The 27,288-nt window shown below is 40.1% G+C and overlaps 1 protein-coding gene across 8 annotated transcripts in view; it reads left to right on the top strand.

Annotated features, from left to right (window-relative positions):
* HECW1 (HECT, C2 and WW domain containing E3 ubiquitin protein ligase 1) overlaps positions 1-27,288 on the top strand; it is a 253,483-nt gene that overhangs the window by 134,413 nt on the left and 91,782 nt on the right. For 5 of the 8 annotated variants that reach the window (XM_088167564.1, XM_088167554.1, XM_088167583.1 and 2 more), the window contains one exon: positions 23,809-23,887. In XM_088167564.1, the coding sequence (XP_088023690.1) occupies positions 23,809-23,887 (79 nt within the window). The remainder of the gene's footprint in view (positions 1-23,808; positions 23,888-27,288) is intronic. The other 3 variants (XM_088167559.1, XM_088167594.1, XM_088167571.1) reach the window with 1 other exon arrangement.

Genomic DNA, 27,288 nt, shown 5'->3' with positions numbered 1-27,288 from the left:
AAGCCAGCCAACCAAGGCAATAAATAGCAGTAGGCTGAGAGATTAGAATTTGTTTTTGCATTATTCCCATCCATGTCTTAGACCTGAGCTGGAGCCAACTGCACAAATTTTTCAGGTCTAGTATGGAAGGGTTATTCTTTTATTAAGTATCAGCAGTATGTATTAAATTAGTAGAAGAATGTCTGAGGACCTGTGCCTTTGCAATTTGCAAATAGGCAATCTCTCCAAGTTCTTTAGCTGAGACCTTTACATACATATTTATGTATTATGGGAAATAAACAGCCATTCACTTTCAGCTGAGGCAGGACTTGTGTTTAAAAGAAAATCCTCTTCATGCAATACTCATGGTCTTCATAGAAATCAGGTGAGGACTTCCTGTTATGACCTTTAGTTAAATATACTTAACATATATATACTATATATATATATATATATATATATATATATACACTATACATATATACATTATACTTTAGTACACAACTAAAAACCAAAAAGTAGTATCAGATAGTGGTTTTCTGTTTGAGGACACAACCAGTGTCCTTGGAAATAGCATTCTTTTTCTGTAATCTTCTAATTTTTCCTGCCTTCCTGGGTTTCAAAATAGCCTATGTGGGTTTTTTGCAGACCAGAGAGTGTTGTAGGTACAGCATCTTTTTGTCTGTTGTTTTCTTCTTCCTTGTTTTGCTGCATGATTTTGTTGGTGCATTTTAAGGCAAATTCTAAGTGAAGACAACAAAAGAAGGGAATGGCAGCAAAGATTATGAACTTGGATAAACCCTTCTGTATGAGTACAAGAGGAGGAAAAAGTGCCGTAGATTCGAAAACTCCTTCACAGTTTGGAGAAAAATACTGGGCCAACTCATGCCTGTGTGAAGGCTTTCAGCTGAGTGTGATCCTCTAAATTCCAGTCCCAGCTGACACCATCAGATATTCTTTCTCCATCTGTCTCTCTGCAGTGCACGTCCAGCCTTTATTACTGAAGTATTTGAAATGTTTTAGAGCATCCTGTACCATTGGCAAGTGGTGTTACTCCCACTGCACGGGTGGGAAAGGGGATAACAAGGGATCTGCCCAGCCCTACTCTTTTCTTGGTTCTTGTGGGCCTCTGCACTAGCTTCTGCTGGGGGTTAGATATTACCATGCAAAGTGCAGACCTTATCTCTAGAACTGCAAAAACTCACCTTTGACTGTGATTTCACTATTTTCTATCAGTTAAGGGTTGTGACAGTCTAGTATCATGCCTGTAGCTCATCTGAGGTCCCTGACACTTCTTACCCTAGTGAGACTTGACACGTGGGGCCCTTCTTGATGGAAGGGGATGCATAAAATTCCTCCGTTGTTTTTATTGCTCCAATGGTTCAGAGCACTGCTGCAGGGTGCCAGCCATGGCATTTCTTACAGTACCAACAAAAGCTGTGGTCTTCTAAGTGCTGTGGTCTCAGTGCAGAGAGAGCCTCTGCTGCTCAGAGGAAGCTTTCTTCAGATCCCAGGACAGCTTCCTGCACATCCTTTCTGCTGAAAAAAGCCATCCTGTGGTGTGTGCTTAGAAATTTGCCTTCTATTGCAGCCAGTAGGAGTTTCAGCAGTGGCTGATGGACCTAAGTGTGTTAGAAGAAATAGCTTTACAGGGAGATTCTCTCATTAGGGATCCTACTGTAGTGTTGAAGCTGAAGTTTTTTGAAACCAAAGAGAGTTTTGCCATTGTAGTAACAGCGTCATAAATTCACTGATTCTTAGGTTGTCAGAAGAGGGACAGAAGGAAGGAGGCTTTGTGTTTTTGACAAAAGCAAACCTTTTTGTTTAGCACAGCTTAGGAAAAGGTCCAGGGCAGGTGTCCTTTGAGAAGCAGCATTTAGGGACAAGTGACCTTCTGGGGGGACAGTGTTTTTACTGCTAGCACTAACTCATCTGCAGCTGATGCCAGAGCCAAGTGGGTTCTGTCCAAGCCTCCAAGCACGTGGCAGCTTCTGCATCGGGGCAGCAGCTGGGATATTGGCTGCTTGGTATGTGTCCTGTCAACGAGTCTGAAAACACTGATTACCAGCATTATCCTAACATCACAACTTAAAACAACAACAACAAAAAAAACCCCTCCATTATCTGTCTGACTGCAGTTTGCTGCAACTGAAAAGGGAAAAGAAGCTGGAAGTAGTCATGCTAGGGGCTGTAAGCTGTTGCCATTCTTTTTCCCTTTCTGCTCAGACCATCTTTAACTGGCAGTTGAAAGGAATCTTGCTTCCAAAGGGGAAAAAAAGCTGTGTAAGTTGGATGTCTTTGTATAGCACCAGTGGTGCTTTAGGCTGAATAGCATCTCACATTTCTTGTCTTACAAATGTTCTGCTCCATTTGAGTTTATCTCCTTACGCTGTAACCCAGTTATTAGAGCTGCCTTGCCTGCTGATTATGATGCCCTGCAGTTCGTTTGTTGGTGAAAAGTCCTGTCACATTTTATTGCCTGTGAATCATCAAGCTTGAATATCTGGGAATGAGGGGCTGTGCACTTCGGCCAGTTCATACATGGCAGAAGCTTAAATGTGAATTTGGGGTGGCAGATAGGCCTGGGGGTGTTGACATTAAAAAAGAGCACCTGCAATTGTGGGAAAAAAAGAAAAGGAACATCCAGGCTGGCTGTAGAGGGAGCAGAAACCATCTCTGAAAAGGCAAGCTCCCAAGATAGGGCCCCATGGAAAACAATACCTTAGATAAGAAATTGTTTACTTAGAGTGACTAATACCAAGAAGCCTCTTGCCTCCCTGTAGACCCCTGTGTTATCGTTCTGTAATTTTAGTCGTCCATTTTTCTCTTAGATAATTGGTTCCTTTTCCCCTAAAGTCTTTTGTAGATTGGTTAGTTATAGAATTCTGTAGCTTATTGGTTCAAATACAAAACCCTTAAAACCTATAAAAAGTCGCCTTAGAACCCCACCCATTGGATTTGCTGGACAGGATCCCCTTTGTAGAAGAAATAAAGATTCTATGGAATCTCCTCAACAGCATTTCTCGGTCTCTCTTCTCTGCTGGCTCATAAGGTACATGCAAGCCTGATTTCACAAAAGAGCAAAAAGCTTGAATCTGGGCAAGGCTTGCAAGTGTACCTTGTTGCCAAGAACTGCCTGGGAGCAGGCAGTTTTGGGGTCTAACAGAGACCCCCTCACTGGTGACAGCTGGCTCCTTTTTTTCTGGACTAGTGGAAAGCAGTGTTGCTTGTGCACAGGAATTTATATTACTAAAGCATAAACATTACCATGGCATGGATGAGCAAACAGTTTTCTCAGTAGAAAAGAACATTTTCACAACCTCTGGAATGTTCCTGTATTTGTTATTCTTCATTTATTCATAATATTGTCACCACTGATTCAACTTTACATCAGACAGAGTTGTAGAAAGAAATACAGGTTACAGCAAGTAATTCTAGCAAGAGGGAAGTGTTATATTGTTAATATAAAAATTATTCAACCTGAACAAGGTTTTCTTGTAGTAAAATAAAACTGGCATGAGAACAGCATGCAGAAGAAAGAAGAGGTTTTTTTGCCAAGAGTTTATAGCCTAAAAAGATAAATTGGCTACATCACAATTAAAAGGCAGTAAGTGGAGAATCAATGCTTTAGCCTCAGGACAAATGTCTTTACTAAATTGGGAGCATTCACTCACTGTGTATTAGATGCAAAGAACCTCAGCTGACTGAACCTCTGGAGGTTTCATGCCACTGTTTCTGTCTCACAGATCGTGGTGGGACTCATCAGATACACTTAGCATTGTGGGAAAAGCAGCGTAAATTGGAGCTGATTATTGAAAGAGACCCTCTCTGTGTTGTGTTTGTGGGGAAGTGCTGCCTCAGCTGGGTTTCCCACAGCAGGAATTACTGCTTGATAAGCAGCTGCTATTCGGTGGTGACTGATCATTCCTGAGGACTTCCTGCTGTAAATATTTGCATTACGTGCTGTCACGTCAGAGCGTGGGCTGCAGAGGAGTGTTTGCTAATGAAAGATTCTGCTTCATTTCCATGCATGTGCTGCAGGACTGCATTTTGTGAGAGGGTTCACATACAAGCAGCTGTATCTCTCATTCTGTTGGAAGGCTGGATTTGAAAATCTCACCTGTGTCTTCTTTTTCACTTCATAGCTGATTCTGTGATTAGTGAGTTTTAAAACTGTTCAAACAAATGTAAAAGTTTGATTTGGAGGGTGTAGGTATAATTATACTTCAACAGACAGCAAATAAAGAGGGAACAGAAACTACTAGTGGCTTCTGCACTGTTCAGCAATTGAGGTTAAAAAAATGTTTATGGAAAACACAACATGAGGCTGCAGCAATTAATCACAGCAAAGAATGCAAGCCAGGTACATCTTTAACAAGTGTAAGCGGTGTACCTTGAAAGGCTCAGCTTTACAGGGAGGGAAGCAGCACTTCTCTGGAAGCTATGGGTTTGCTTAGGTGACTGTTTGTCAAAAGTGAGCCAAGAGGATTCCCTTTCCTTACCTTGAGCTGTGAAGTAGCCAGAGTTCCCCCAGCTGCATCTGCCTTCCAATACAAAGCAAGGAGCAACATTGTTAGTACAACTAATGTTCTGTATGCCTCTCCCTCTCCTGCAAAGGTAAGTCATTCAGGAATGAAAAAAAAATCAAGTCAAAATGAGAAGGGGAAATGACTAGAAATATTCACTCAGCTGGAAAGAAGCAGTCAAATACAAAGTTCTCTCTGCCACCATATGGTCCCTTTCCAATGTAAAAGGGCACCTAGCAGAAAATATATATGCTAAGAAACAGTTGCTGAAAGAGTGTGGATTCCCTGATTAACTATTTGAGGTGAATAATTCTGAAAAAAAGGAGCTGATCCATAAACTGTGGAAGGAAAAGTGACCTGTGTGGGTTTCTCGTCCATTGGAAGTACCTTGGAAGTATTTTGGGCTGTCCCTGATGCAGGATTTCTTTCACAACAGCAGCAGTACTGTCCACACCCTGCCTGCATATCTGCTCATGCATTGCCACCAGTGTACACTAACATCATGAAGTAGTCTAACATAAAGACACAAGTCTTTGAATTCAAAGAAATTATTACACTGACTGGGGAGTTGTTCTAGCATTTGAACAGTCAGTTCAGGATGTCCTTGGTTTTCCATAGGCATTCAAGGAGCAGTGTTGTTATTGTGCAAAAGAACATTATGGTGTCTGGAGTAAGGAAGTCACAGAAGCTTAGTGACTTAAACAGGAAAGTTTAGTAGTACCTCTTAGAAGGGAATCAACAAAGATTTGATGTACATAGGGAACACGAGCACTTTCATGTTCCAAAGTCCTGTCTGCACTCACTGTATACTTCCTTTGAAAAGTTCTAGAAAAGGGATACATACACCAGCCATTTCAGTGGCTACAGATAACATGCATTCAGAGAGAAAGGGGGGCTTTCCTGGCAGAATTTGACCCCACTAGCTACATAATAGAAGGGAATGATTTTTGATACCAGAACAACCCTCAGCATACTTCTTATATCTGAAAAGTGTCATTAAATTTTTTTCACTTCCATGTTGTTTCATTATTAACCCACCGTAGTGTTTTACAGCCTGATTTGGTCATACTCAGTTCATGTTCAAGCATACTTACTCCCATGAGCAGCCTCTTAATACTTGCACAGTTGAGCCCTTAGTTCAGTGTAATTACATTTTTGGTTATGCTTTTCTATATCCTAATTATCACTGATTCAAAGAATTTGAAGGTTAATGACACGTCCAAATTAATTCTTATTGCCACCTTAGTAACACACTCTTTTTCAGTATCCAGTTATATAAAGTCTATTGTATTTACACTGCAATTACCCTGTCACGTAACGAGCACTTCATTTATATGAATTAGTGGAGTTGGAAAGCGTAACCAGGATGTAATTGGTCCTCCAACTGCAGCATAACTATAGTCACTGTGTTATAAATAATAGCCTTTTTCTTCTTTTTAGTTTCCCTACTCTCATTTTAAATAGAGATGGTTGAGATTTTCTTTAAATATTAAGAAAACTAATTTGTGATGAAGGTCTCTCCTAAGTGCAGTTTAATAATACTTGCTTTTACAGTTCCAATTTAGTAAAGGTGTGGAGCATGTGCTGAAACCCTACTGACTTTACTGGAAACCAAGACAAAATGTTTAATTATTTTCCTTCAAATTGGCAGTATCTTTCAAAACAGAATAGAACTGGCAAGTATGGTAACGTGCATTTTCATTATAACAGATTTCAGATGTGTCAGTGGCTAAAGTAAGAAATTACCCAGGTCCATGCTCTGGTGGCTTTTTTCTCTATCTTGTTACCAACTTTTCAGCTTGGTGTGGTTGAAACTCCTATTACCTTTCATTCATAGATTTATACCTTTTTTGAGAGGTAAGTTCCTAATTTATTATCTAACAAGCACAAATTGAGCAGGGGAGGTACAAACAATTTTCTCTGTGAACATTGATTTCCTGAGCAGCAGCCCATAACTCTCAATATGCAGGTATGTGTGTTTTTATTGTTCCACCCCAGGAGGAATGTCTCTGCTTTCCAGCACACAGCTGTTTGCATATGTAAATGTTATTTAATTTGCAGTCTTCATAATTTCCTGATTCATCCATATGAAAGACATGTTATTTGATCGTCTTAATGGAATTGCAAACACATGTACCTAAAATTAGTCTTGGCATCAAAAAATCAGAATAGATTGGAAAAAACTTTATGCAACAAATGCTCCCAAAATACTTCTCAGTGTTTTTTCTGCCCAAATCCATCTGCATATTTCACACAGATCTTCAAGAAGTGCATATCTAGGAGAGAAGGGAAGAGCCTCTTGCATGGTGTATGTGGGATGCAGAGCAGCAGGTGAGCAGGGATCACTCCCTGATCTCTCCCAGAGACCTGTGCCTCTCTGGAATGTGGTGCCTGTCACTGAGGAGGCACTGGCCGTGCTGCCATGGGACAATCACCATGGAGCATTGTGTCAAGCAGCAACTCTGCACATACTGCTGCGTTGGCAGCCAGTGCCCTTTTGCATCCTGTGGTGAATCCAGGTAGAGCATGGAGGAACTAGGCTTTATATCAAATGTATCCCTGGCAGAGTACCAGGTGCTTGAAGCAGGGAAGGGCTGTGTGCCTATACACCTGGGGCAGGTGTCCTGTTCAGTGCACTGAAGAGTGGAATGACCTGGAATGGAAGTTGTAGAGGTCCTAACACTGTTGTCTTCAGTCCTCTCTTACCCACTGCAGGCATGCTTAAATTCCTAGTAGCTTCACACATGATGTGTTGCTGTAGACATAGCTGCAATGGATTTAAAGAGGAGAGAGGTGAAAAAGCTGGCATCTTGTAATTAAGTAAAATAGTTGTGTAAGTGTTCATCCATCAGACTTTTACCTATTGTGGTAGTCCAAATGTGAAGTTCTGCAGATTTAAAGCAGAGTAGGACAGAAAAAAAAACAAGGTTAATGCTACCATTTGCAGGCCCCATGATATTGTTGTCCATTTCTTGCCCTCTCATGGACTCTACCTGAGCAGCACTAATTGTGAAGCTGCTGAGCAATCCCCAGGTATCTCAGCCTAGTCTGTGCAGGTCAGTTGCACCAATTTTGAGCTTTTGAGTGTAGATTTAGAATGGTTTAATTAGCAGACTTGCAATACAGCACAGAGTTGAAGTGAAGAAATAAAAAGCATTGACAGATGGCAACTGGAGTGATTTTATTTCAGCAACACCAAGAAGACCATTACACAAGTCATTTATTTGTTAATGGGTACAATAAGAGCCTGATATTTCCCAGCCACTTGCTTTTGGAATATCTCTTGTTATGGTCACATAATATCCATAGTAATATCTGCACATCATATTGCTTCCTTCTGTGGTTTAGTAAATTATGGAGAGATCAGCAGCTGTTCAGCACACTGCACTAGTGTAATGATCCTTGCTTTGGCCTTTTGCATTCTTAGATACTCTCTCCTGCATCTGGTCAGATTAATGAAAAATAATGCAGTTCCTGACATTACACAGTGGGTCTGAGGGCAGATATTTTAGTTTTTGAAGGGGGAAGGAAAGAAGGATTTAGACCTGGGGAGCACCTCCTGCTTCCTCCCTTCTAGGAATTACTCGCCGTTGATAGGACATGAATCTGATTGTGGGTGAGCACCGCATAAATTACCAGGGGTAGTTTAGACTACATGACACAGCTTTCCAGTATTTTTTAGTTCAGAAGCTGCAAAAAGATTTGCTTTGATTCTTTCTACCCTTTTTCCCTGCATTTGCCAGTTTGATTTGTTACTGCCAATTTTGTACACATTTATTTAAATCTCTTTGAGTGCACTAGAAGCCTGCTAATGAATTTAAAAAGAGAACATTGTGTTCTACCCATTTTTTTGTGTGTGTTTGACTATTATTTAGTTGAAGTACTATTTATACTTGGCACAATCTTAATTTTTTGTGTAGAATTGCAAGTTAGGTATAGAATCATAGAATAGAATCATAGGATTGTTTAGGTTGGAAAAGACCTCCAAGATCATTGACTCCAACCTCTGACTGATCATAGCACTAAGTGCCAAGTACACTTGTGTTTTGAACACCTTCAGGGATGGTGACTCCACCACCTAGCTGGGCAGCCCATTCCAATGCTTGACAACTCTTTCCTTGAAGAAATTCATCCTGATGTCCAACCTGAACCTTTCCTGCTGCATCATGAGGTTATGCCCCACTTGCCACAACCTCCTTGCAGGTTGTTGTAGAGAGCAGTAAGGCCACCACTGAGCCTCCTTTTCTCCAGGCTAAACAACCTCAGCTCCCTCAGCTGCTCCTAGAGGACTTGCATTCCAGACCCTTCACCAGATTTGTTGCCTTTCTCTGGACTAGCTCCAGCACATCAATATCTTACTTTAAATGAGGGACCCAGAACTGAACACAGGACTTGAGATGCAGCTTCACCAGAGCCCAATAGAGAGGGGCAATCACAGCCCTGGTCCTCCTTGGCCACACTATTGCTGATGCAGACCAGGATGCCATTGGCCTGCTTGGCCACCTGGGCACACACTGGCTGTTCGTGTTCCACTGCTGTCAAGCAGCACCCCCAAGTCCTTTTCTGCCAGGCAGCTTTGCAGCCACGCTGTCCCCAGCCTGTGGCACTGTCTGGGGTTGTTGTGACCCAATTGTTACACCTTTTACTTGGCTGTGTTGAACCTCTTGCAGTTGGCCTCAACCCATCAATCCAGCCTGTCCAGATAGTTCTGCAGAGCCTTCCTACCCTCCAGCAGATCAGTGCTTCTGCCTAACTTAATGTCATCTGCAAACTGAGGGGCACTCAATCCCCTTGTCCAGATCATCAATAAAGATATTAAACATGTGTATTGGATGTGCCCCAATAACCCCACTAGTGACCAGGCAGTAATTGGATGTGGCTCCATTCACCACAACTCTCTGGGCCCGGACATCCAACCAGTTTTTAGCCCAGCATAGAGTGCACCTGTCCAAGCCACAGGCCACCAGCTTCTCCAGGAGAATGCTGTGGGAGACAATGTCAAAGGCTTTAATTCTTCCTTCTGGGGTAGAAGACCTTTGACACAGGAATGGTGTTAATTAGCTAAGCAATGTGAATCAGCTGGGATGAGATGTACCAATTTTTGTATCTGCTGGCCTCCATGACTCACTGTCTAGTTTAAGCTCAGCTGTAAATAAAGCACCATGAAATCACTCAACCTACTCCCCTCCCCACCACCCCGATGGAAGGGGGAGGAGAATCAAAGTTAAACTTGGACATTGAGATAAGAACAGTTTAATAATTGAAAATAAATTATAATACAGTAATAATGTTTAATAATAATAATAATAACAACAGGTGATGCACAATACAATCGCTCACCTCTTGCTGACTGATGCCAGACCCCCTTTCCCAAGCCCAGATCAACTTTCCTACTTGGTAACTCCCCCCAGTTTATATACTGGGCATGATGTTCCATGGTAATCTCTTGGAATATCCCTTTGGACAGTTCGGGTCATTTGTCCCAGATGTGCTTCCTCCCAGTTTCTTTTGTGAACCTCCTCACTGGAACAGCATGAGGAAAAGAAAAAAAAAAGTTCTTGACTTGGGATAAAAACAACCTAGCAAAAGCCAAAACATCAGTGTGTTATTAATACCATTCTCATTCCAAATCCAAAACACAGTACTTCTAATGGCTACTGAGAAGTTAACTCTACCCTGGCTGAAACCAGGACACCCAGGAAATAATTTCCAGTCATGTTGCTGGAAGGACATTGTGCTTTCATCAAGACAGGAAGCCTGTGTTCTGGTTATTGTTAAAATTGTGTTGACACTTTTTCAAGACTGTCTCACTTAATGTACAAATTCTAATTGTTCAGATTCTAATTTCTTAATGATGACCCATCTTTAGTACCTGCAATTTCAAGCTAATTTTGCCTTTTTTTAATGTCTTATTCTGCTTTGTTATATAGCACTGCTGCTGGTCATCTTTATATTTCACCTCAGATGTGGGTGGCAAGGTTTTACTTCTTGGGTATGTGCTAAGAATTAATGTTTTCCAAAAAGGTTACAAATTCTCAAACACAAGTTGTTATCATAGTCTTTAATCTGTTATTAATTCCTATTAGCTGATGAGACAAAGCAGAAGACTTAATAGTAAGTATTAGCTATGCTGAAAAGCACAGTGGTCAGGTTTCTGACTGACATGTCCATTCAAGGAAACTGGCATACTGAGCTGTGCTGATTAGTTCAGAACAAAGAAGAAATTACTCATGTTGAAGAAGGAATGCAAATATTAGCTGAGAGACAGCTGTTTGTGTGGATAAGCCTTATTAAGATGTTGAATAAATTTTAAAAGATGTACAGGGAAAAACATGAACTCACTGCTTATCCAAAGCAATGGATAAAATCCCAAATGGCTCTTTAAGAACTTGCAATGAATGAGGCAAAATAAGCAGATGGAGGTGGGAGAGTGAAAGACCTTGTTTTGTAAAATTCTTATGATAACTTCTGTAACAATAGAAAAATAGGGCATCAGGAAAACGTGGTTAATACAGCAGAATTGCTGTCTTATGGTTTTATTTTTTAAAATATCTTGTATGTAAATATCTTGTTTGTAAAACAGTGTTAGGATGTCAGAGGCTCATCTTATTTCTTGAAGATGATCTTTTGTTTAACAGAATTTACTCCTGCGTCTCAAACACACTGCCAAGGGAAAAGGGAAGAGGAAGGCTAATCTGCAGTGAGAGATGATAACAAAGGCTATGGGTTTTAAATCCATTGGTGTAGATTACGGTAACCTGAAACCAGAAGCAATGGAGATATTTCTGCCTGTTTCAGTTGGTCCTTCTCTCAAAGCCTGGGTGAGCTACTGCACAAATATAGGCTGGATGCAAGTTGGTTACATTGTGTTTCTTTGTGTGGCTGTTTTAAATTACTTACTTCTATAAGGCATGTGGACAAGCTGCTTTGGAGTCTAATGCAAAGTTGAGTTAAATTGGTTTTGGTGGTTGTTTTGGTTGTAGTTTTTTGTTTATTTTCTTTTCTTTCAGAAAAGAGCATGGGGACTTAGCTGTGGTTTCTGTCTGAGGTCTCCTGATGCTCTGACCAAGCTGCCTGTGCTCTCTGTTGCAGTCAGAGCTGTAGTCTGCAGGCTTTCAGATGAGAGGAAAATGTTTAGGGCACACAGATGAGAAATAAGCTGAATATGTAAGTTGTGAATTTGCTGTGCAAAAGCAAAGTACAATTTTACAAAGCTTTACTGCATAGTTGAGAATATTGATAAAATCTTGGATAGGTGTACAGATTATAAAGTCTCTGAACCACCCGCAAATGTAACACAGGTTTTAGAGGAATTACATATTCTTGATAAAGGATGCTGTGTTCCCTGTGGCCAGCTGGAAAGCTGACACAGTGAAAAGAAAGCTGGGAGATAGGTACAAGACCTCTTCTTGTGTCCTCACATCTGTATCACAAGTATCTGAATACAAGCCAAGGTGTGAACTTAAGCTGAGATGGGCAGTTGTGTGCACAGTGTCTCACTCAGCAAATTTCAGCAAATTTCAGCAGCTCTCATGTCCCAACGTGCCTGTTTTCAAGCGCTGCGTAGATTTCTTTACATCAGAGCAGCAGCCAGACAAAGAGCCAGACATGAAGAGGGAAAGAAGGAGATCATAGAATTTGTTAAAGACACATCTGTAGCCTGCACTGAACCTGTGTGTAGCTCTGCAGTGAAGTTTCATATCTTCTACAGCTGATTGATGCCAGCAATTTAGTCCTGATTGGATTTTCAGTAACCAAGGACTTCCCAGCAGCCAGAGTAATAGAGAAATATAACTTAGTTTTCTTGAAATATCTTTCTTTTGTCTTCTTGACTGCTTTCCTTAGTCCTGGAAAGAAGAGGGGCAGAGAGAAAGATCTAGAGAGAAGAACGTTATTGTAGTTTTGCAAGGCATAATCCTTTATAAAAATAGCCAGCACTTAGGATCTTTTCTGAAGTAACTCATACCCTCAGATAACCTAAAATCAGCAGTCATGACTGAAGAAATGACTATGAGGTGAAATTGCACACATTTATAACTGCTGGATTTGTAGGTAATTTTGAATGTTTGTGGATAACTTGCAATAACTTGCAGGTTGTTTCAGTAGAAATGGCCGAAGTAGGTGATAGAGAGGAGCGAGTGGTGACTGAAAGCCAGAAGGTTTTTCAACATCCCAAGAGACACCAGTTCCTGCAGGTATCTGCCCTGAGTTTAGTGTGCATGGATGTCCATGTGCACATACATGGAAGCCCTATCATGATCATGCTATCCTTTGTTTTATCTGTATGTTGAGTATATCTTGGATTGCCTGTACTTAACTTCACACAAAACCTGGGTGATCCAAAAATACATTTATAATGTTGCATTGGGAAAAAGTTATGGTGGGAGACAGCTAAAAAAGAAGGAAGCATTAAAATTTAAATATCAAGAGACAGAATTTATGCTTCACAGTTATCTTTTAGGTTTGCATTTCCTGATTTCTTGGAGCTTGACAGGATAATCATGTTCCCTTAACATAGTTGTATTGATAGAATAAAGTTACATAATACTGCACACTTTTAAAAATATTTTTTTCCTATAGCCATTACTCGGACCTCTTTTGTTCTCAGGCTTTCTTATACGTGGGGAAATCGATGTAGGTCAGTATGTTATCTACCAGCAGATATGCATAGGTATATTTCTTTAATAGAATTGAGAACCCTTTGTTAATTTTTAATCCTTGAATGGCTTGAGAAACGTTTTCCTTTTCCATTAAATATCTGTGTCTTTTTCCCTGGCTAGCTAGCTGAGTTCTCAGGCAAGCTTGTTTCCATCTACTGAAAGCATGCAGCACCTCCCCACTCAGTAGCTCCACTTCAAAAAGAGGTTTAAATTCTTACATCTGTAAAGTCTGATGGAAAGCAGCTAAATTGTTCTTATACACTTCCCTTTTTAACTCAACGAGTCTGATTTTCATTTACACTGAGGCATCTTTTGCCCTTATGCCTATGTGGTAGGACTTTGTGGTGAACCTAAGTATAAAACACATTAATTAGACCACATCTTGATATTCTTAACAAAGGACAGCCCATACTGCTCATAATACTGAACCAACTCTGGGTAATTGTTTAACTTCAGTTCACGAAATGCATAATGAACTATATCTCAGATACCAACTCATTTGTGACTTTTTTCTGGCAGACTGCAACTGTACTAGGACTGTGATTTCAGAGGTGAAATGTTTAAGGACAATCCAGGGCTATTACTGTACCCCTGAGTCAGTTATGTGGGAATATTTAAAATGTAATACCAGAAAACCTGGAAGTGCCAGGAAGTCTGGAAGTGTTGTCAAGAAACCCTGTTTTTTAAAGCAGCCTGTTAATTTCTCTTATTTTTTCCCCAAAGGATCTTACTTACCTTTGTCTTAGTCAAGTTTGAAAGCTCCTGCTGTCAAGTTTGAGTTCTAACAAAGCTGTAGTGATCACTGTTGGGGTATTGGGATTTTTCTGGTGTTTGGCTTGGGTATTTTGAGATGTATCTGAAAGGGAGGTAGGGAATTCTTTTAGGATGTAAAGATCTGGAATTTTAGAAATTAATTTCTTGCTTTCATTATAGCATCCTTCACTGCTTTCTCCTTTGTTTTCCACTTTTGTTCTATAGACCCTTGCCTTTTTTTCCTCTTTTCTTGTTCCAGTTTTTCCTTTTCTAGTAAATTTCTTTCACCTTTTTTGGCTTCTTCCTTTCAAGGTTCTGAAGAGCTGCTGGATTAGGAGAGGTCTAGCATGCCTGAAAAGCATGCTGAGTGCTGACCAAAACCAGCCTTTAGGACCACTCGGCCTCCTGTTGGACAGGTAGCTGATAACTACCTGTGTGAGCCTCACAGTGGGGTGGTCAGAGCTGGCAGGAGCACCAGGCATGTGAGACATCTCCTCTCTTGCTGTGGAGGTGAGCTGTGGCCATGTCAGGCTTAGCTTGTGGGTTTGCTGTAGTTAGTGATTTCCCTGAAATGACAGCACTGCTGGATTTAGTTGACACCACTTTCCCCTCTTACTGTATTCAATGACTTTATGTTCAAGGGCTTGTGTCCAGTGTGCACCAAGCCAAATCCTTCACAAGGCTTTTGGTGGCGACCAAATTGCTGTAATGAATTCATTTCTTACTGGATATCAGATTTTGTAAGAGCTGCTTCTCCCCGAAGTCCATCCTATACCTCAGGTTTGCTTAGTGCCCTGCCACTCATTTTCAGAATGAGCCTGACCCCTGTTTTCTTCATCCTTCAGATTGGACTTTACATATGAGGAGTGGCAGAGGTAGAGCTGGCTTTATTTATTCAGTCCTAAGAGAATTTTTATGTGAAATGTTACTGATTCCTTTAACTACTTAATGGAATATTGTAGGGAAGGAGGCAGACTCCAGTCACAGCACATGTTGAAATGATAGCGGGTCATGGACACAAGTTGCAGCATGAGACATTCTGATTAGGCTTCAGGAATATCTTTTGTCTCAAGAGAGTAGTCAACCATTAGACTGGGTTGCCCAGAGAGCTTGGGGGATCTCCATCCTCAGAGATACTCAAAACTGGACTGGACAGGGCCCAGAGTAACCTGCTCTCAGTTAGAGTACTTTTTGACTGAAGTGTCAGGTGACTTCAGGAGATCTCTTCCAACACTGTTTATTCTATGGCAGTTTGATTACAATCAGTATTCCCACAAGCCTACTTCACTGGAGAAGGCTGTTGACATTTTAAAGCCTGCTGCTCTAGAAAACAGCAACCTAGGAAAAACAAAGCATCAAGTGATGTAGACAGCAGAAGCCAGTTGGGAAACAAGGGCTATTTTTAAATAGGAAAGATTAAAATAGAACCACAAAATCAGACAAATAGCAAAACAATCAAACAACAAAAAATCAAACCCGTGGGTTTGCCAAGGTGAGATAAGCAGTTTCTGCTGAGTCTAAGGGATCTACTGAAAGGAAAAACACTGAGTGTGAATGAGGCTGCATTAACTAAGTGATTGTAGATACTGTAAAAGCAGACCTTTTTTTCCTCAGGTTTATCCTTTCTGTGGTATCCTAACTTGAAAAACGCTCTTTGTAACAAAATGTTTTATTAGGAATTCAGCAATATTGAGGGACATCTGATCTGTAGCACAGATATTTCTCTGCTTTTAAATTCAGACTATAAATCTACAGTTGCCTCATTTCTGCCCAAAGTAGGACCCAAGGTTGAAAATAAAGTGTCTTTTCTAACTCACTTCTGGAAATAATGGTATTCACAGTTGAACTGGTATTTGAGGCATTCATTTAGAAGAATGGGCATTGTTCACTGCCATGCTGCCTCTTTTATGGTGCAAAGGTTCATTGACTCGGTTCCCTTGTCCAGAGCTTTGACAGCATGACTAATGCTCTGAGCCCTTCTTCAAACACAGCTTAGCTGAAAGATAAGGTTCTCTCCCTCAAGTGTCAGCATTACTCATCTGTGCACTCCTCCCATCCAAACCGTATTAGAAGAGTTAGAGGAGTTTCTGAAGCTGTAGTGAAGGCAGCTGCTGTATAATAGCTTCCTGCCTTCCAAAGACATCACTGGATGTGTCAGTGTTCCCACTAAATATGCCCTATGTTTTGGTGACTCCGATCATTTTATAGACAGAGAGAAAAGGTGTTGGCAGCAATTTTTTAATGCTCCATACAAGCGTAGTGTTTTCATGAAAAGTTTGAAGTCTGTGGGGTAAATTTTATGCAAAATTACATGATCCAATCAGTGTCCAATAGGCCTCTTCATCTGTCAATGGCAAACCTCCCAGTTATTTCAGTGGCTTGCAGGATATTGCTTAGGTGTTCCGGAGAGGATAATATTTACAAGCTGTCAGAATGCTTAAGCACGTTAATAGTCTATGTATGGACCTGTCAGATTTACAGGGCCAGTCCTGTTCTGCATTAGGCAGTTGCCTGGTGTAAACCTGATCATAACACCAGATTTTCTTAGAAGTTTTTTTCTGGATGTTGGTAACACTGGTGGTAATACTGCTAAGCAAAGCTGTTCAGCAACCACAAGGAGCCATCTTCCCTGCTAACTAAACTGGAGTTTGTTTTGAGCATTGAGTCTGTAAAATACTGTCATGCCCTGGACCACTTTAAACTTGCAGAGAGACTTCTTAAGGCTCACAGGGTCACTGGCACCAAATGGTCTGTAGTCTCAGAGCCAGTGTGGGGGCAGTTGGTGGGATATACTGCAGAAAACGATTCTCCCCAAAGTTTGATAGATATAAGTGAAATATATGCTGTTTAGATGTCGTCCAGCCCTCAACCCAGAAACAGCAACCCAAACCCTACCACATCCAAGTTTCAAAGAGTGAAGGAAGATCAGAATCTCTAATCAGAGCTTTTCCTCTGCTCCTGAAGGATAACTGAAGTTTATTAGGCAGAACTGTTGAAACAATTAAAAAGCTGAATTAATAAATTTTTGGAAGAAAAAGATACTGGACTCTGTGGGAAGTACTGATTTCTCACCTCAGTCCTTGATTTTGTTTTAATTGGAAGTGTTTGCTCCTAACATCCTTATTTGAGATTCTGGTTATGCTGAAAGAGCATTCTACACACATAGAATTGACTGGGGCATATGAAATAGCTTCATGCCAACATGGAAAACTCAAAATTCTTGGTGCTCTCACTGGATGTCCTCTTGTCATAAGTCTGTTGATAGTTTCCTGCTAGAGGACGTCACTAATGCACTTGACTAAGCAGCAGTTTTTTTCCCAGTATTTTAGTTTGGCTGCCACAGTTTGTAGTCTAGAATCTATGAAAGAATTCATAACATTTTCCATTGGTGGAAAAAGGTTTACTCATTCCTTGCTACCTATTTAAGGGGTTTCTAGGACAAGAATCTTTGGAATGAATAACTTCTGTCTCCTGGGAATAAATAAAATAATCAATAAACACTGCTGCCGGGTGGTGAAAAGCTGTGTTCTGCAGAGAGAGGGCAATTGTCATATACCCACAAAAGGCAAATTCTCCCCTTAATTGGGGAATGGCATTGAGAAGGTGGTGTATTACAAGGCTAGAATGCTGCTGACTGTGGCACATGGGGAAGCCTCTGTGTGTGTGTGGTCACAGTCCTTCAGGAACAGGAGCTGGCAGCAGGGCACCCAGCAGGAGTTAGGCTGCTGCTGGAGAAACTGGCAGCTGTTTGGAAGCACCTGATAGAAAAATACCACTGTGCCAGCACAATGGCTTAACAAGCTAACAGCATAAGTGGAATATATTGCATTCAAGAGCTGGATAATTCTGTTAGCAGAGTGGGGCTTGCAGCTGAAACACTGCCACTAATTAGGGGTAGATTTTCAAAGTGGTGCCTGGGATTATAGAAATAATTCTGCCAGTGGCAGCCAGGGAGCTCAGATCCGCATTTGTTCCTTTCAGAATTCGCCCCTTGTATCCCAGAGCAGCTTCTTCACTGAAAAAGCCAAGCAATAGTGTGAAAGGAAGCACTTAGTCTGCGTTTGCTTAGTCAGTTTTTTTACAAAACAGTTTATTTTTAAATTCAGCACCTGGGAGGAAATGGGAATATTCACCCGTTTGCAGATCTACTGAGGAATTCCCTATCTAAAGAAGATGGTAGAATATGAAGTGTGAACTCAGGATGATGTCTGATATTCTCTTACTGTTGATAAGATGCTTCACTGCTGAGCTGTAGAAAATGTAAGCCTTTTTCCACTTGTTTTGAAGAGTTGACCTAATGTTAAGCATTCAGTGCAGTCAAGAGTGCAACAGTAAAAGGCAACATAAATAGGTTAGGGGAGAATAAATTTTTGAGGACTGTTCTGGACTCCTGTGCCATGTACTCTCTGGTTATTAAAACAAAAGCTCCAAGCTGGTTTAAACTGAAATCATCAAGGCTGTTAACCTTACTGAATTTGCTTTAAATCTGGTGACAAGTTGAGTGGTCTTAGTGCAGACAGTGACTGGACAGCCTGTCTTGCACATCTTTAGCTCTGACATCTAGCAATACCTTTTCTGTTGCTGATGCACAGTTTGGGGCTACATTGACGCTATTTTTCACTTTTGATTTGAATCAAGCACAGGTTGTACCCTTCCCTTTTTGCAGTGCTCTAATCTACTGCTTTTTATCCTCAGAGCCGGTGTGTACAAACAGAAAGTATTTTGCTGCTTTATGTTTGTGGCTTCCAGTCTTCTTTCATTGTAGATTTCAATCTTGATTATAGGTCTGGATAGCACTGCTTGGAAGTGTGAGCTCTTCTGAATACTTTGATTTGTCCTTAGATCTACTTTTTAAAAGAAAAACTCTTGTGAATAGATAGTATTGCCCCAGCTAGAGCTTTGCAAGTTTACAGTACCTGACTGTTTGATCTGTGTTAGCTGTTACTGTAGTTATAATCTGTGCTATCAGTGTAAAATACTCTAGGTTTTAATTAGCATCTTGTAAAGTGGGATCTTGATTATATTGAGCATTAGGTCATGTCCATGATGTTCACCATGATATAAAGTCAATGAAAGCAAAAAGGCAGTGCAACACTGATTTTAATATCCCTGTAACTCCTCTGGTTAAACGGAAGAAATACTGACCTGTGGGAGGTAATTTCTATCAGTTAAATGTCACCATTCTTTTGCAGCAGAAGCTACTGATACAAAAATGCTTTGGCTGTCAGTGAAGAGTAAGATTACTTAATCTTGATGTTTCTTCTACTTATGGGAAAAGAACATTCACTTAGTTTTGTTGAATCTCTTCATGTGAGTGCAGTGGCCAAAAATATCCTCTTCCTTCTGGTGGAGGACAGAAATCCTCTTCCTTCTGGAGAGGAAGAGTGCTACAGAACACTAAGACATAAGAGTGTTTTCCCGTGCTGTGTGTGGGAAAAGGAGTAAGTGCTTGTATATGTCAGCTGTGTCTGCATGTGTCTACATGTGGTAGAATGCATGTAATAAATCATATTTATCCTGTTTTGTATCAGCAGGACTTTAAGAATAGTTAAGTTGTGCTGCACAACAGAAAATATGCTAAAAGGATTTTATTGCTGCAAAGGAGGTTTTACCAGCATGCTGCACTATTACTGGTCACTGTGGTGTCCAAAAGCAGATTTTTTAGTACTGCACCAGGTAAACACAGTTACAACAATTAGTTTCTTCCAGACCTGTATTCACACCATGCCTGTGTCCAAAAGTATTTGATTCATCTTCATAACCTAGAACAACAGGGAGGCTGAATAGAGGCACTCTAAGGATGCTCTGTAAGCCACTTTATTTTCAGGAGCAAAAGTATTGTCCTTGTTACTCTTCCAAATATTTAGGTAGACTAGTGAAGGGAAAGGTATTTTAGGAGATATTTTAAATTAGTTGTAAGTCTCTGTTCCTGGCTTTCTGCTTAGACAAATTTTTAGTGGTGCACTTGGAATTTTGCCTCAGTAAGAACTGATGGACTGTAATACTCTGGGATTTCTCAAGATGATTATTTTTTTCATAACACATACCATGGCTAAAGAGAAAGGGAGTCTCAAGGGCACTGTTTGCTAGTGTGAAACCTGCCTCCTGTCTCATTCAGGGTCACATAACTTCCTTCTAGCATTTGCAGAAACTACTCACAAGGAAAAGTGATTCCAGGACAAGACTGTTATTTTTAGCTTTCAGTTTTCTCCTTTGGTCTTCTTTTTTCTCTGTACTGTAAAAATGAAAAGCACTACCAAAGCTGGACTGTTTCCTGAGGTCAGCAAGTCCCAACAGGCTTCAGTCTCGCCTCAAGTTATTACCTTCCCATGTTTCAGAGTTAGCCATCACAGGTGCTGGTAGTCATCTTTCGCCTTGCTTCAGAGATTGGGAAACTCTATCTCAAACCAGAGGATTTTACAGTGTGTGTTTACTGGAGAATATTTAAAAGGAAGTACCGATGCATCTCTAACTGTTTGAAAGTATGTGCTGACATCAGTGGCAATGATGCTGGCTCTAATTACATTCAAAGAAATCAAAGGGAGGTTTGATCCCAGTTCAGGAAGTCTTTGGTTTTTGGAGAGAGATTCAGCTAGACTTGAAGTTGCAGCTCATGTCCCATGTCTAGATATAGCAGAAGTGTGTAGTAAAAACGTATTATTTCTGTTTTGTATCAGCAGGACCTGTAAAATAATTGGGCTGGGTTGTGCAATGTGCAAAAATGGCATTATAAACTAAAAATATCAAGCTAATTCAGACTGAGCTCTTCCTTCAAGGGCATAAAAAAGCACAGAAATTATTGACAGAAAATCACATTTGTTCCATTTCATGTGAAGGATTTCAAGCGCATAGGATGTCAAGTGATGAGATGAATGTTGTCTGTCTGTCAACTAACTATGTTTTAAGTGGCAGTTGAGAAGATAAAAGGGTTTTACCTCCTGATGACTAAACTCAAGGTTTACTTACAGTGACAAAACTCACAATGTAATTATATTGCAGCCATTAAAATCAGTCTGGATTTCCTTCATGATGAATGGCTAAGAACAGTGTGACCTGTGCCCATCCCTAAAGAAAATACTATTTGAAGAAGAAACTATTTGGTATGGCTGCTGATGAGCTCTGGTGACCACTCACCCTCTTTTGCCCTGCTCTACGTCAAGTGCAGCCCTGTCCTCATTACTGGGGACAGTCTGGTATTGCATTAGAAAACAGTAAATCTAAACTGCAGTAAATAGCTTTTCTTATTTTCAGAAAATCAGACTTAATGTTGGGAGATTTCTCTCCCTTACTTCCTTGCTGTTCCTTCTGACTTCTTGAAATGCCAGTATTAGAGTATAATCACGTTCATGGTCTTCCTATTACGCTTCCTATTCTTTGCCTGCTTCTGACCCTGCTCTGGCATGTGCCCTGGCATGCCTAAGGATCCACATCGAGGGTGAAAAGATGCTGTCTCGGTGCGAGGAGAGTGGCAGAGCAATGCCTTCAAACCACTGGAGAATGAGGAGCACAAGTTTGTGATGGTAGAGCTACACAGGAGGCTCAGTTGTACAAAGCCTTTAATGGTGCATCACAGGTCTCAAACCAAAGGACAAAAGCTTCTCTCCTTCAGCCTTTCTGCCGTGCATTCCCTTTCTCATCCACCTGGCCAGGAAGAAAATCAGAAAAGCTTCCATCAAATGTTTCATTTTGCTAAGGTTAATTGCTAGGCATTCTCAAAACTGCTGGCATGCTGATGTTGTACTGCATCTCAGAGAGTTATGCAGGGGTCAGCTACTGAGGATGGAACTCATTTGCACAGCAGGGCTGGCTTTTAGTACCCCTGATTGTATGGCTGAGTGGTGAGCACTTGACAGGGCGCTGTGGGGTGCACCTGCTTCACAGAACAGATGGACCCTTCAGGAGATAATAAATTTATTTTGTTGTTGTTTCACTTATGGGACTGGATGTGTTATTACTTCCCTTTTATAATGGCAAGCTTTGCTAGTGCAAGTTTGACCATGCTGAGGATGCTTTGCTTTTTATCAAGATTTGTGACAACACTATTATTACTGTCTCAATATAGTTTCACTAATGTGGATATGGCCCCTGAAGGGTCATTTAATAGCAAATATTTTAAAGTTTTGAACAGGTTTGCAGGACCCCATCAGATCCACCCCAGTTTGTTCAAAGTGTAGTCAGCTGAAATACTCATATTGGCATGATGTATGACATACATGGCAGGTCTAAATAAAACACCAGAAAAATGTTGAAGGACTAGGAAAAAATACCTTTTGCAAATGTGTGCATATCTAGGTTGGTTGGCCTCATTACTATCCTGGACAAAATCATGAAAAGACCATAAAAGTAAGCATTAAAGCCTAGTGTGTAATTTATATCAGGCAGTGACATAATATGAAAAATATATGTTGACCAGAAAATGTCATTGTTTCTTGATGGGATCACAGCTTTGGCTGGTAAAGGTTGCTGAGTTCTTGTCACAAAGTTCCCATAGTCACATATATTCTGATTTAAATATGTCTCTGTCCAGAAATCAGGGGTGGCTTCAATAAATATATTGAAACCTACTTTGCTGAGAAGGCCAATAGTGCAATTGCAACTAATTAGCTGTGATCCAGTAGGGATGCTTCCACTGGAATTTATTTGTAGTCCCACCCTACTCAGTACCTTTATCCCATTTAGATAGTCTGGAAGAAACAAAGTGATTATGACTAAAAGGCAGGCCTAGCAGAACCCATTCTTTTATACGGCTGTCTAAATTCAATCCATATATTTTCGATCTAGGTCTCATCCATGTGTGGTTGTTTAATCCCTGCTAGCTGTGCTAAGTACTCACTTGCCCAGGTTTTGCACTATCTGGGGGAAGAGAGCAGCTTGTTTTCTAAGTTAAGCCTGACTACACAATATTTAATATACCGAGCAATGAGTCACAGCTGAGTGGGACTTCAGTTACTGTTTCCCGTCAGAAATTGGAACTTCACTGCATAAATAAAACTTCACTGCATTCATGCTGTTTTTCTTTTTTGGCTGAAAGCTGAATGGCAAGAGTGACATGGAGCTACTGCTTCCAGGGGGCAGAGCAGCACTTGGTTTGACTCCAAAATCGGTGGGAAGCAGTATTCATAGCACCAGCTCCCTGCTGAACTTGGAGTCTGACACTCGGTGGCATGTCCTCTGCCCTGTGACTCCACACAAAAACTACTGGTGGTGGGCTTCTCCTCATGCCCCAGGCACTGGCTCATGGGTGTCCTTGCTTCTCAGTTTTGATCACAGCCAGAAGGCAGCTTGGGGCCTAATTTGCTCAACAGAAGCTCACCAATAAACTTGCTGAACCAAAGAATTAAATTAAAAACTGAACTGTGGAGTACAAAGAGTAATCTTTGGATTTTTTTTTTTCCCCAGCTCACCCTCAATGCATATTGTTAGCATAATTCACAGTAGGTTTTTTTCTGCAGGGTACTAGTAATCTCGCAGAAGTTTTTCTCAAAGGTAGACAATAAACTTTCTGGAATAAGATTTTCCACACGAGTAATAAGATATTATAAAGATGGAAGTTGTTTCAAGAGGTAATAGCCACATCCCCATCCTTATGTACTACTTTTATCTCCTGATTAATAAGTAGCTCCTTTTTGGGGGAAGAACTGCTATATTTAAATTACAGTAGTATTTTTGCATCATTCTGGTTTTTCAGGAGAACGCTCCCAGGCCGGGATGACTTAGGCCATTAATGGTTAAATGATTACCTAGATAAAAACATGGTTTTGATCTCTGGTCATATAATTAATTCTTAGTTGTAAAACTAACTAAGAATCTGTTAAAAAGACAGTTACTAAGCAATTCTCTGTTAAAGAGTTGTTGGAGACTACTCTTCCTCATAATTCTTTATCTCCCAGCAGATTTTTAAAAGCGTCACCAATGAAGACTCAGTCCAGGGACAAGGAAGCCGGCGGCTGATAAGTTTTTCATTGTCAGGTAAGTCACTGCTGGTAAGAAAGCTTTAAGCCCAAAGAGTTTGGGCTTAAGATACTAGAACCTTTCATGTACATGAGTGTGTAAGTATATGTTTGTATATATTTATGCATGGGTTTTCGGTCTGTTGCTCTAGAAGTGATGCTGAGACAGAGAATAAATATCTACGATTATTGTCACACTCCTTTCCTTCGATGAGAGTTTCATGCTGAAGTAGCTTGCTCAAGTAGATTTCTGGGGCCATATTAGGTTTTTCTGTTTACAATTAAATATGTAGGTCCGGGAAAGCAAGATCAAAGGCATGAGTTTTATTTACAGAGCAAAATGTGATTTGTGGTAGGACTCTGTTCCTTGGGAAGCACATTCCACAGTCATGGTCTGGACCTGAGGCAGATCCATGTGCAGAAGCCTCTCTGTATTGCTCAAAAGTGACTCCCAGACTTCTTGAGCCAGAGGACTGTTCTCACTTACCTGCATTTCATGAAGAATGCTCAGCCTCATTACTTAACATGTCCCTACAGGTTTTAAAGGCTTAATATGTTTCCATGTAACAGCTGTGAACCATTTGATCTGGCTTTGGTAAGAACAATATATAAATCACATCTGTAGACAGAAACCAGTTTGTCAAAAGAGACAAACTTATGGCTTATCTTATAACCATTGTTATAACAAATGTTTATGAGCATGACTCTTATTTTGTAGTCTTATGCTTGCTGGTTGGTTTCCATATTTTTTTATCTCCTGTAAGACAAAGAGAAAGATGCTTGACTAGGCTTGGAAATTCTTTGAACATGTAGTATAGAGTAAAGAGTGTTACCTAGTTCAAAAGTTTTACAGGCATAGGCCTTTAAGTGAAAAGTCTAATTCTTGGACAAGCGTCTCATATGATTGGTTTTGGCCATATGATTTTTTTCAAGCTTTCCTCTATTAAGGATGTATGTTAGTGCTTCTCCAAATTAGGCAGCCAGTGTGGTTCTTGAGAGGTTGTATATGATACATGGCAGATGAGACTGACATTGGGCAGGGCTTTTTTAACACATTACTTACTTTTGGCAAGTTGCACGCTGGACATCCACCCATCAATTGACAAAACCACAGGTTTAGCTCAACAGAAAAAAGTAGACAATGTTTTTTTAATGTCCATAAATAATCTCACACAGAAAATGTGACCCAGAACTAGTTACAGTTTTTCATTCTCTCAGATTGTTTGGCCTAGTAAGCCAAGAGGTGTCAAGAGTAGTAATTTGTGAGACTGCTAAATAATATGGTGTCAGTGGGCCCTTTTATAAACTAGAGTATCTAATTTACAGCTTGATTTAAAGTATATAAAGACCATACCTCATAATACATTTGGAATATCTTATTCCAGTGATTCACAAGCAATTAATCTGCATATATATCACATCCATATTAACAACATCATCACAGCCAGGTATATAAAAGGGTTTGATAAAATAATTCGGCAATTATTTTATCAAAAATCTAAATTATCAAAATAGTTCCATTTCAGTCTTTCTGAAATGAAGAGATTCACACATCACAAGGATTTATTTTTTTATTACCTTCTTGGTCAACACCAGAGCAACAAAATGTCTCTCTCAAAGCAAAGTTATTGCTATTCTTTTATCTATATCTATACGTAGAGGCATCAGAAGGAACTGGGATTCCTTTCCATTTGCACTACTATCTCAGCAGTAACCTCTCTATTGTCACAAGTCCTTTTCACTCATACAGAGTTTTCCTTTTCAATATCTATATTTTGGTATACTGTCATCTTCAGTCATTAGTTAATACAGGCATTACTTAAAAGTTAGGTTTTCAAATTATGGTTGATTCAGTTGCAGTGAAAAAAAAAGTGGCTGGAGTGTCATTAGTGTGACTAGAGCCCATTGTGCCAACACAGAGGAATCATGCCCTAAGCAGTCTGTCATCTAAAGAGCACGAGAAGAGCTATGCCTTCTGCCATATAATTTTATAAGAAGGAAAAGTTATTAGAGTGGGAGAGAAAAATCTCAGAGTAGGCCAAATCACAAGATATGCTGAACAACATGAGTGTATTTCAGATGACTTGTATTGTTTTCTCTGAGAGAATCCAGTGAGACCCTATATTAAAATGAACTGTGTGAAAACAGGGTGTTTTTTTCTAAAGTTGTTGACAAGGTGCTTTATTCTTTCTGTAGTTTATTAAGTATTTGGTTGGACAAAATCCAACTGTTTCACTGGAGGGTTTTTTTGAGAAAAGATTTCTGGATTGAATAAAAATGTCAAACAATGAAAAAGGTGTAAAATGATCCTTCAAGGCACAAGAATATGACTAGCTTCTTGACAATGGAAATAGCAGAGAGTCTGCACTATGTCACTAGGAGGGTTTTTTTACTTCATGTTTGCCTCCTTCAAGACTGGAAGTTGGTCCTGTGAAAGGGCGGGTTAGAGTAATAGATTCATTGACAACACTGATCTCAAGGAAGAGAATTTCTTGTGTTTAAGCTTCTTAATAATTTTTATCATGACTGTACTATTATAGCTTTCATTATTTAAAATACCAAGAGAAATATTTTAAGCCTAATTTAGCTAAAATGAAAAAACCTTTAAGAAAAACTGCAGTCCACTTCACATTTACCTTCCAAATGTGCCTTTTCTGCTGTTACCAGTGAATGTCACACTTGGGATAAGGTGGCTGAAAAGAGTCAGAGCTCTCTTGCATGAAGTACAGAAGGAAAAAAATATGCTAAGCTTCCCAAGATGTACCAGCTACTTCACTTGCAGGTTCATGGTTTAGCAGCAGTATAATGCATTTACTGAAAGCCCTTAAAACCAGTCTTATTGGCTGGTATATATAGAAAGTGTTATCGTGAGGTTTACATAATATGCTCCTAGCTCTATGTTGCACCAAATAAATTTTTTCAGGCTTTAATATTTCACATATTTCATGGTTTTGCACACTTTACTTATAAGTGTCCTTGGGGAACAAATTACCAGAAGATCTGAATATTTCACAAACATTCAGGCATTTATTTCCATTACACCTCTCTGAGAATCTTGTTAGTTGTTTTTGTGTGGCTTTCAGACCAGGTATTCAAGTAATAACATTTGTCAGTTTATAAAAGTTAAGAGCATAAATCACAACTGAAAATAGTGTAAGGTCTGCTAAGGGTCATTATGACAGTAGTTGTTAGCATGAAATGCTTGTTCAGAATGCAGATATATAATGCACTTTGTTTTCCAACATTTTTAAAAATCCTAGTGACTGACTGTAAAACTACTAATCACACACCTTTTTCTTACTTGTCACATCTTGTGTCAAGGTGAGGCTGCTTTTTACCACGTTCAGTACACATTGTGCCTACGAAGTATGCCTAGACTAGCAATTTGAAAGGCTTTGAATTCAACTACTCCGTTCTCCT

This window comes from Sturnus vulgaris, chromosome 1 (assembly GCF_052056855.1).
Source record: "Sturnus vulgaris isolate bStuVul1 chromosome 1, bStuVul1.hap1, whole genome shotgun sequence".
Taxonomy (NCBI): domain Eukaryota; kingdom Metazoa; phylum Chordata; class Aves; order Passeriformes; family Sturnidae; genus Sturnus; species Sturnus vulgaris.
Note: the sequence above shows the minus strand (reverse complement) of the source record. Positions and strands in the feature narration are given on the sequence as shown.